This window comes from Penaeus japonicus, unplaced genomic scaffold (assembly GCF_977035675.1).
Source record: "Penaeus japonicus unplaced genomic scaffold, GWHDUDI00000001_assembly GWHDUDI00000009, whole genome shotgun sequence".
Lineage (NCBI taxonomy): Eukaryota > Metazoa > Arthropoda > Malacostraca > Decapoda > Penaeidae > Penaeus > Penaeus japonicus.
The window spans coordinates 11,457,044-11,467,628 of NW_028234411.1; the positions used below are offsets into that span (position 1 = coordinate 11,457,044).

Sequence of the window (10,585 nt, forward strand, 5' to 3'; positions counted from 1 at the left end):
AACCAGACATGGGAACTACAGAGGACTGTATACTGAGAGGCCATGTAAGCAATGTACAGTACCAGGTAGTTTTGCATCAAGTTACTTTCACTCACTTTCATTCACTTAGTAGCACATTTACTAAGTGTCATGGATGGCATGACAAAAGTGAACCATTTTCTTACTGTAATTTTGCATATTGTGAAATGATAAAAAAACGTTACTCTTCATTAGCTGAATCAGTTTTAATATCATTCAATGCATAATGCATATCTTTTTCAATGAACACAGAAATACCTTCAAAAAACAAAAATAAAAATTGCAGAAAAATAAAAGAAAAAGGCAATAATAATAATTATTATTATGATTAAAGATGCAAATCTTGTTCCACAAACATTTGCAGTAAACACACTTCATAAAACAAGATACTGTTTTTTATGTAGCATAATTTTCAAATAAAGTTTCCATGTAGATTCCTGTGTTTTAATCTTTTCTATCTACAATCACCATTAAAGTATCCCACATCCTAATTTAGGACAATATTTAGAGATCAAACACAATGTTAACCCACTGACAGCGGATGGCATGATTTGCTGCCAAGGCAGAGTTGGTTGTAGACACAGATGGCACCGTGCCATACAACATAAACCCGCCACACGACTGTATAAATATTTTTATTAAAACCGCGACCAATGGGTTAAGATATTTTACAATAGTAACGCTAGTCAGTGTATTACATAAAAAAGAAAGAAAATAGATTTAAAAAGGAAGCATTTGTAAAAATAAAAAGTATAGATAGGCTACATACAGAATTGCTCAAGATATAAATGGCTGTCCATTGTACAGTTTCAAATCCAGCAATTGCAAATAATCTGCTGAACAAGAGAATTAGTGCTAAAATGAAAAACCTCTTTGCTTTAAACTAAAGAAACTTTTATTAAGTAATTTAAAGATCTGATTTTGAACTGGATCCTGAATAGACAAGCCAAGTCTTATCAAACAGATGAAACAAGTAATTTCACTCTTGCAATCATGTATAAAAGAGCTCTTCATGTGCTGTAACCTATCCTCTTGCATTCATTTGCCCAGTCATACATCTTTCTATCATTCTCCCATCAGGAAACCCATACAAGTATTCTTAAAGTGTCTAAAATAAAATGTACAATCTTTGAAGGGAACACTCCTCAAAACAAGGATGGCGAGTTCAAGAAGTCCATCTTGGTTTTAATGCGCATCAAGCCTGTTGGGGCGTCATCATCCGACTGAGATGAACTATCGTTGTAAGAGGAACTCATTCCCAAGAGTCTGTGGAAAGAATGGGGATGAATATGATACGTAGTTATATAAAAATCCAATTGCCTTTACAGTATAAATTTCATAATCATAAATTTACAATAATGTTGTGAATTTAATTTATATTATGCCCAATTCCTTTTGTTCATACTCAGACACAATGCAGACTCTGATCTGAAAACATTTCAATTAGAAAGCCAAAAAGTAACACAAATTAAGTAACAGACATAAATAGGGATAGGAAGAGATAATTAAGAACATCAATTCTTTAACAATGACAACTCTACTCAATCTAATTGATGTAAACTTGCATTCATACCTAACTTACAAACTATTTATGACTAATTAAATAATAAGTGGCTTACCTTGGTCTCTTGTTAGAAGAATTTTCAGAGAGAGGGACACTTCCTACTTCAAATGTTGAATTCAGAAGAGTATCATTCTTGCTAGTCTGAAACAGTTAGAAAATATTGTTATACCAAATTCTGCAAAATGCATTGCTGCAAAGACCCCTAATGCAGCCATGATGATTAACCTGTTCTGGAAAGGTGTCAAGACATACATGACAGTCAAGTTTTGGTCCAGATGACAGGTGTCAAGGGATACATGGCAATAGTTGCCATGTGGTGCCAGTACCAGTGGTGCAAGATGTGCATGCAGAATGGGAAGAGGAAGGTGACCTGGCCCAGCACAGCAGCTGCAATAAATCACTGTGCCAGTATGGCTGCTTTAAGCTGTGACCTTCCTCTTCCCTATCTCTTACATTATTCTATTTTTGGGGTTGGGGATGTTTATTCCCTTCATAATTGCTTTACCCACATTTGTTTACATGAGTGTAAAGATTATTAGCTGGTATGGACTCTATACCACAATTTCAGTCTGTTACAAATTTGATAAAGGCTATCAAATACAAGCCTCACAATACAGTAAAACACAAAAATGGCTCTAGGTACCCACAGCCAACAAGTTAACATAAAAAGATCAAATACAGGTGCACACAGAATAAAGAGAACATAAAAATATGGTTATCATCAAGAATTATACACCATATTAACCCACTCACGATGGGAGCATTCCAGCCTTGAATGTCACAATGCCGGGGCTTTCGAGCGCTTAGGCCTAAATCAATTAAATGGCTGGCACAATACTGAATGAGCAGTACAGTACTGTACCGCACATTCAAGGCCCGTTCGCTGGGTGACGCCATACGGCGTCGTTTATTTAACTGATTTAGGCCTATGCGTTCGAGAGCCCCGGCATTGCAACTTGCAAGGCTGGAATGCCCCCATCATGACTGGGTTAATAACATGCTGTTCAACAGCAACTTCAATGGCTATATGAGTTTAGATATTGTGAGGTGGGTCGATTTCCTTAGAGAAGGCAATAATTTGTACAAATTAGTAGCAATCAATTCCCTTCCATGAACAGAAGGACTGATATACTTGGTTTTGATTGTTTACATGTGCTTATCTATCAGTCATTCTTGATATCAAAACAGACTTCTTTCCTCTGCAAGGAGGCAACACTTTTGTCTTTTTTGTCTTACTCTATGTTTTCTTTTCTATTTCTTCCTTTCTTTTTCTTTTGTTGAGCTCTACAAATGGTGCTTTATTAATTTTAAGTTTCTCAGGTCAGTAATTTGATATCAACCTATATCCTGCTGTACACCAAATTATATGCTATTTGTACTCGTGCATGAAAGATAATGTGATCAATCTTCTTTTCTAATGCTTTCAGGCTAAAATCTAAAGTAAATAATAGTAGTCTGTGCAATCCTTTGTTACATCTGTGGCATATTACACTCTAAACAACACACAGAACCAATGCTTAAGTTTTCATCCACCAACCCTAGGTAAACCAATACTGTATCTTAAACTATCCCTTCAATGGCAGGTCAGATCTTCAGATGTATAGCCTAAGGTGTATTTTTCTATTATTTCCTAGAAACATGACAAGATATAGTAGTCTATATATGGTATAATAGCACTGTGATACTAATTAGCATTTGGGATGATGTCCTAGTAACACAACAGAAGGAATAAATAGCTTGTAATTTCAGCATAATAAAAAATGTATTGTGAAAGTGATCGCACTCCATGAAACATGCTCACTGTGAAGGAGTTAATACAACATGCTGTACATGATCATTCTAAAAATATAGCAGTGCACAAGACAATTCTATCATTGAAGGTTAAAGACAATACCTTTGAAAACACTATGTCCATAAAGTTAGGTTGTGGAGAGAAAACCTAAACTCTACATATACACCAAGTGCACTTCACATCAAAACATGAGAATAAATATATGATACACTTTAGAACAAAGATACCCTGAAACAAAAAAATATAGCTAATGCTCTGTATTAAAAAGCCAAAATTATACACTTACTTCTGACAAGCTGGTATCTGGAGTTGATCTGTTTTTGCATTTAAGTATATTGCATTTGCATTTCAAATTGCATGAATTTGAGCCTTTGCGACAAGCACACAGTTTCTTTGAGCAATCTCCCTTGCATCCACATCTGATGTCGCCTGAAGAATCCCGCTTTGAGCCACTCTTTCTCTTTTTTCCATCTTCATTCTCCTGGTCCTCCTCCTCTTCATCAAAAGAAGTCTTGTTTCCCTAAAAGAAATAAAAAAGAAATTTCATACTATATATTATATATATGAAGTTTCCACTTCATCTAAAACTTTTAGGCATCATCAGGATAATGGCACTTAAAAAAAAAAAAAAAAAAAAAAAGAGAGAGAGAGAGAGAGAGAGAGAGAGTAACTCAACTCACAGTTATTTGTCTTATCCTCTTATACAGCGGGGTTTTGCGCCAATCTGGATCCTTCCTCTTTGTCTCCTCTTCCTCTTCTTCATCACTTTCCTCATCTGATTCACTCAATACTTCAGTTGGTGATGGCTTCTTCGTAGGACCAGGCTTTACAAATGTGCGCCGTCGATCACCTAAGCTAATGTTAGGCATAAGAGATACCTGCACAGAAAAGAACAGGTAAAGATGTTAGTTATCTTCAAATATCTATATCATAATAAATCATTACATATCTAGAATTCTGTTACAAACTTACAATATAAATATCAATTGAGAATTTAAGCTCCCACACCAAGTTTGGGTCATCAGATAAATAATGGGACACATAATTTAAGAACAAATCCTTCGCGAGTTCCATTGTTGGGTTTCTTGTAACGGCTAATCTCAATTCATGACAAGTGGATATGAGGAATCATCAAGTTATCAGTTCTTTTTCAATATCTACAGACTATTCAATGACACCAACCCTTGATATCCACACTCCACTATTCTGACAATTGCATATGTATGTAACCACTCATTCTCAGACACACATGCAGACACTTAAACACAAAGACCACCACATGCATGCATCCCTCATACTTGTATATGTGTAAGTTTTTCCTTACCCGATTGCCCTGAGTGACAGCAGAGACTGTAAGCTGCTTCTTGAGCTCCTCGCATTCTTGTCTCTTTGCCTGTAATTCTTCATACAGCTCAGAGAGACGAGCAATCTCAGCCTCTTGGAATTTAAGTCTTTCCATAAGAATACCATCTTTACTTTGCTCATTATTCTCATCACTTGCTGTTTCTCCTTCATCCTGCTAATAATCAAGATAACATTTTGTAAATTGGTGAATCAGAATGGTTTACTTAATGACAGGTTTTAAGGTATGAAAAACATTCTTGAAAGATAGACCAGATTTTCATGCCTTTTACAAAAATTTCCAAGCACAAATAACTTACCTCAGCTTTTGGCATTTGTCTTAACAAGAAGAGCACCTTATCCTCATGTTCTCTTGAGATACGAGTTAGTTCAGCCTGATGAGACTCCTTCAGTGTCTTCAACTCTGCTTCCATATCCTCAAGAGACTGGGCTACCTCTTCATATTGGCTCTACAGAAGGCAGAAAAAGCATTATCAATGTAATAATTTAAAAGATTGTATACTTTTTTCATTCAGCATATTGCAAAAACTTCTAATCAATATAATCTACCTGTAGATCCTTTAAGTCAGCCTCACGAGCAGCTGTGTTCACTTGTCCAGTGGCTGCCACTTCAAAGAGATAATTCAGAGCACACTTTGCCTCCACCATGCTCTGCATAGAGTCAAATCTTTTCCTGCTAGCAGCATCTACAAAAGTATATAAAGCAAAAATAAGAATGAGTGAAGAAATTAATTCACATAATAATTCCCAAAGCAAAACATTAAGCCTCTTTCACCATTGTATCCAAAATATCCAATCTGTGTGTATCTAATATTAAGGGCATCACTCTCATAGTATCCAGCCCTTTCAATAATCACTAGCAACCTAGCAATAATTTGTTTTTATTATTAATCTGCTGGTTACTCAGCAACTCACTAAAAAGGTTGAGTATCAGTAGGCTTATACATGTATCTACTTGGATCATCATGAAAAAGACAAGGGACTTTACTTCCCTGCAGTGAGTCATGGGTACTCTAGACCTATATTTGATGTGTTAAGTATTTGGTGAAGTCTTTTCTACATTTTCTGTATGTTTAACAATATCTTTTGCAATTTCTTTCTTTTTGAGCAAAACTATAATGCAAGCAATATGTTGCACAATTGGACAACTATTTACCATGAAAGGAAGCAATCAAGAAGAAGTGAGAAACACAAAGGAGAAAGCAGAAAAAAATCTCCTCTAATAAATGCCAATGTTTCCCTGGATTTTATAAACACAAAAATATTTATCATTAAAAAAGCTTACCTTCATCACCATCCATAATCTTTGACTGGAGGTCATTAATCTGAGCAGTACGCAACTGGAGATCATTTTCCAGACTCTTAACTTTTGTCTCCAAATCAGCTGTTAGATCTTTTGTCAATTGACCATTTCTTAGTTGACGCTAAAAGCAAAAAGGAGAGAAGAGAAGCATATATTATTTCCTCCCTATGTACATTTGTTCCTTGGAATATGTTAAAAGTATCTTTTTACATATAATTAGTAGTGACAATAAAAACAATGCAGATAAAATTTACCTTGGCTTTGTTGATTTGGTCTGAAATAGTTTTTCTGTCATCCATTAAGTTTTCAAGTGACTGTTTTGCCTGCTTTTTCACTGTTACAACTTCTAGTTCACCTTCCAACCAATTCCTGTAGTAAAAAAGAGAAATAAGACATTTATGTCTAACAAAGAAATCTAATGCTGAAATTTCTATTTTACATACAAAAATTCTCATGAATACAGCTTTAGCAAGTGTTTCTAAAAGTTATTGCTTCTATTTGGGAACACTTTTGCAGAAAAAATTATTATACAATGTTAAGATAAAACTGGTCAATATAAGGACTTCAGTTAACGCAAGCACAGACTTAAATACATACTTTACACGGTTCCCAACACCAGCAGTTTCGCGTGATGCTGCTCTCTTCTCAGCACCTGCCTTTTGTAGTGCCATTGCATCCTGGTAATATCAAAGCATAAAATTATTTAGGAGTATTATTTACGGCTCCATAAGAGTTCATTACAATATACAGATATAAACAATTTCATTCCCTATGTGAATGAATATTTGTTAAGAGACTTCATTTAGCAGAACTGATGATAAAAAATTGTTGCATTAAGTACCTTTAGTCTCTTATTAATGGCAATGGCCTCCTCCATTTTACGCCTTAGGACATTCTGCTGTTTCGAGTGCAGACGCTCCATTTTGACAATCTGGTACTGTTTGCGTCGATCAGCTTCTTTGAGTTTCGCAACCTATGAACAGAAAAGAAAGAAGTGCAATATTATGCTGTCAGCAATTTTTTGTTTTGCTGATTAAATAATCTATTAATCTACAAATAAAAAGGCATTAGCAAATGCTGCTTGGGTATAAGACATGTAAATGAAATAGTAAGTAGGGTATGAACATTCAGTGTCAAAAGTCAAAACATGGTAAAGTAACACGAAGAAGTAAGAATATTTCCTCTCATCATCTGCAATTTAGGCTGACATCAGATTGATCATAACAAAATAAAAATAATCAGTATAATGGTCTTAGTGCAAATCAGATCAAATAAACTATACATACCTCTTTGTCCTTCTGTGCTTTCCACACACGGAACTTTTCACTGTCTTCCTTCATCTGACGGATAAGTTTCACCCTGGTTGCCTTCATAGCCTGTAATGGAAAGAGCATAAAAGGCATGAGAACAAGTAACCTTGTGCCTTTACCAAGAATTCACACTTTTACAAATGAGAATGGCAGCAAAGTTAATCCGCAGGATATGAGCAACTTGAACGTGCCAACAGTAAAAAATCATACCAAAGGCCTAGGAGACACAAACAGCACTGGTAAATCTGTTTTAATATTAATTACCAAATAGAGGTTTAGTTTTAAATTCCAAACAAGCAGGAAAGAAAGCCTTAAATGAAACCCATCCATAGCCTCTGAAAAGACAAAGGTGAACCAGACCATGTACAGCAGCTGCAATGTTCCCCTGTCTCTTTTGTAAAGTGGCCATTGCAGCTGTAAGCACAGGTTGTCTTTGTCTTCTCTATCTCTTTATTTTTTTTCTTTGAGGGTGGTTATTTCTCTATTTGTTTACAAAAGTAAAAAATACAAAAAAATATATAGTTGCTTTTCGCCCTCCCATAAAACTGTTATACTTACGTTAGACTGAGTGTAAAGAATATAATGAGCTGATATGGATTCTATACTACAATGCCATTTAATTACAAATTTCAGAAAGCCTGTCAGATGACATATATAGGCCACACAATTTAGTAAAACACTAAAACTTCCAAACACATAAAACATTCTAGTATCACAACAAGTGAATGAGAGAGCAACAAAGCCCTAGATATGTACCCTCTCTCTAATATCAAATTTGTCTTGTGTGCCGAGAAGATGGCAGTGGTGCCCATTTTAAGATCAAAACAAGAAAATGGATGTTCTGTATTAAACTAATTAAACCGGTCCAAATTTTTTCTATATCATCACAGATGGGTATAGGTGGGTATGCATATAATGACTCACAAAAGAATAATGTATATTTCCATATTAGAAATACCTCAGTAAATCTTGACATTGAATTTGAATTTCTGAGCCCTTACCATTGGATGCCTACAGCGAATGCTTAAAAAGCTACCCATTATTACTAGTACATGTCAAAACCTAGTCTAAGAATAAAACGTACCAAATGATAACTTTCCTTCGCCTACTCATATGTTAATAAAACTTGTATGAAATATAGCAGTTCAATTATGTAGTAAACATAAACTTGGAATGTACACAATTTTCAATACAAACCTGTATTTCAGTATTGAGCTTGGATACTTTCTGTTCTGACTGTTCCTTTAAACGAATCATCTTCATCAACTCCAACTGCTTCTTTTTCAAGGCTGATAACTGGCCCTCAAGCTCTTGAACTCTCTTGCGTCTTTGCTCAGCAATCCTGTGAGACATTATATATTTACTACAACTTTTTCACTTTCATTTTTAGATTTCAACTCTATTTGTATTTTAAAGAAAAAAATGTGAAATCAAAATCTAATCTTATTCTAAATCCAACAAAATTGAGAATGATACACGACTGTAAAGGCACTTACTTTCCACTGGCTTGGTTGTGAGATGCTGCACGTAACTGTTGCATTAGTTCATCTTTCTCCTTTGAAAGAATTTCAATGTGACTCTCTAAATCTTTCTTTTCCTTGTCATGAACAGATCTCATGGCTACCATCTGTGCATCATTAGTTGTCATCTTGCTCATTAGTTCTTCCTTCATTGCAAGGGCTCTGTTCAAATCCTGTGAATAAAAAAATACAAAGGTGTAATAGCAGCAGAAGCCTTTTTCCTAAAAATGAAAACAAGCACTGTAGCACCTGTGAATTTGTCTCTAAAAAAGTAGACAATATCTATAGCTATGATGCCAACAAAAATGCATACCTGCAATTCCTCATTCAATTTTGCCTGCCGCAGAGTATATTCAGTACCAAAGTGTTTAGATGGCGAGTTGTCAGTAACTGTATCTTGTGTAACTCCAGCCTCTGTTGTGGTTGTATCATCTGAATTTACAACGGAAGTGTTGGTTGAGATGTTGTGTCGGGAGAGTTCATGCTCCATCATTACTTTCTCTCCTTTCTTCTGCTCACTCTGGTGTTGATAAATAAAGGATAAATATCAAAGTTTGTTGAGTAAATTCTGCATAGACCTGATACTTTACTTTTCTTTTTTTTTTAGAAAAATAATACACCCCAAAATATGTAAATTATAGCAACTATGTTCATTAATCTAGTAAAATTATTAAGTTGTTTAGTAACCTATTTACAGACCAGTTTTATAAGATTAAGAAGACATACCTGCAGCTCGACAACCTTCTTTTGCAAATCCTTGACAAGATTGAGCTGATCTTCGTATTGTGGGTTAAGGGTGACATCCAGTGTCTTGTTGAGAACCTCAACTGTGTTTCCTGTCTGGGCTCGGAGCTCTTCCAGTTTAGTTTTCAAGCGATCTCGAGCCATCTCAGCCTGCAAGTATTTAAAAGGTGAACTACCAAAACAAGAAAGCTTAGATATCAAAAATACAAAAAGTCATCTTAAAAAATATCTACAAATCAATATAAATGAATGACTCACAAGTAAAGCTTTTTCTGCCATGTTTGTGTTTTCGTCAATAGCAGAATGTAAAGCTCGAGACAGTTTCTCATTCTCCTCCTGGAGAAGCCGGTTCTGACTTAAGAGGGCATTTAGCTGTAAATGTTGAAAAGATTTTTATAAATATGACTAAGACTTAATTTACAGAAAAATTATAAAAATATTAATGACGACTTATCTGGCCTTAAGTAAGTACTTTCCAGAGTTTTGCACAAAGGTAACATAAGAAGCACAGAAGATCAAAAATAGAATTAATGATCTATGTATCATTATCCACCACTTTTCATAATTTTTTTTTTTTTTTGTGGATTATATTCCAATTCCCTTCAATTTTCAAAAGAATAATCATAAAATGTAAGCCATAATCACATATAAATAATGTTATACTAGACACCATAATGAAATGGTTTTCCTTTTTCTTCAACTAGATAAACAGAAAGGTTTGACAATCTATAATTCTAAAAACAAAATAAATTATTTTTACCCAAGTTGTCCTAGGGAAGTGATGCATTCTTTCTTTTAACTCTTTCACAAGGGTGAAAAAATGGCAATAACAACTCTAAAACCCAAGTGAGCTGAAAACTTACCTCATCACTGGAAGTAATTGCCACTCCTCCACCACTACTGCTGGAGGCAAGCAGCTGGACTTGAAGCTGTTGAACCTATAAAGACAGGAAAACTGAAATCATGCACTTA

At 34.9% G+C, this 10,585-nt stretch overlaps 1 protein-coding gene across 4 annotated transcripts in view; it reads right to left on the reverse strand.

The window, feature by feature from the left end:
- Positions 1-205: 205 nt before the first annotated feature.
- The window catches only part of LOC122258970 (chromosome-associated kinesin KIF4A), a 14,900-nt gene continuing 4,520 nt past the window's right edge, over positions 206-10,585 (reverse strand). For 2 of the 4 annotated variants that reach the window (XM_086539718.1, XM_043025374.2), the window contains exons 9-26: positions 10,477-10,551; positions 9,872-9,985; positions 9,596-9,763; positions 9,183-9,389; positions 8,846-9,042; positions 8,547-8,691; positions 7,326-7,415; positions 6,881-7,012; positions 6,637-6,716; positions 6,294-6,408; positions 6,022-6,160; positions 5,286-5,422; positions 5,036-5,185; positions 4,699-4,890; positions 4,055-4,252; positions 3,661-3,894; positions 1,638-1,723; positions 206-1,284 (exon numbers count right to left, since the gene is read on the reverse strand). In XM_086539718.1, the coding sequence (XP_086395844.1) occupies positions 1,164-1,284; positions 1,638-1,723; positions 3,661-3,894; positions 4,055-4,252; positions 4,699-4,890; positions 5,036-5,185; positions 5,286-5,422; positions 6,022-6,160; positions 6,294-6,408; positions 6,637-6,716; positions 6,881-7,012; positions 7,326-7,415; positions 8,547-8,691; positions 8,846-9,042; positions 9,183-9,389; positions 9,596-9,763; positions 9,872-9,985; positions 10,477-10,551 (2,580 nt within the window). In that variant the 3' untranslated portion in view covers positions 206-1,163. Of the gene's footprint in view, positions 1,285-1,637; positions 1,724-3,660; positions 3,895-4,054; positions 4,253-4,698; positions 4,894-5,035; positions 5,186-5,285; positions 5,423-6,021; positions 6,161-6,293; positions 6,409-6,636; positions 6,717-6,880; positions 7,013-7,325; positions 7,416-8,546; positions 8,692-8,845; positions 9,043-9,182; positions 9,390-9,595; positions 9,764-9,871; positions 9,986-10,476; positions 10,552-10,585 lie in introns of all 4 variants that reach the window. The other 2 variants (XM_043025383.2, XM_043025366.2) reach the window with 1 other exon arrangement.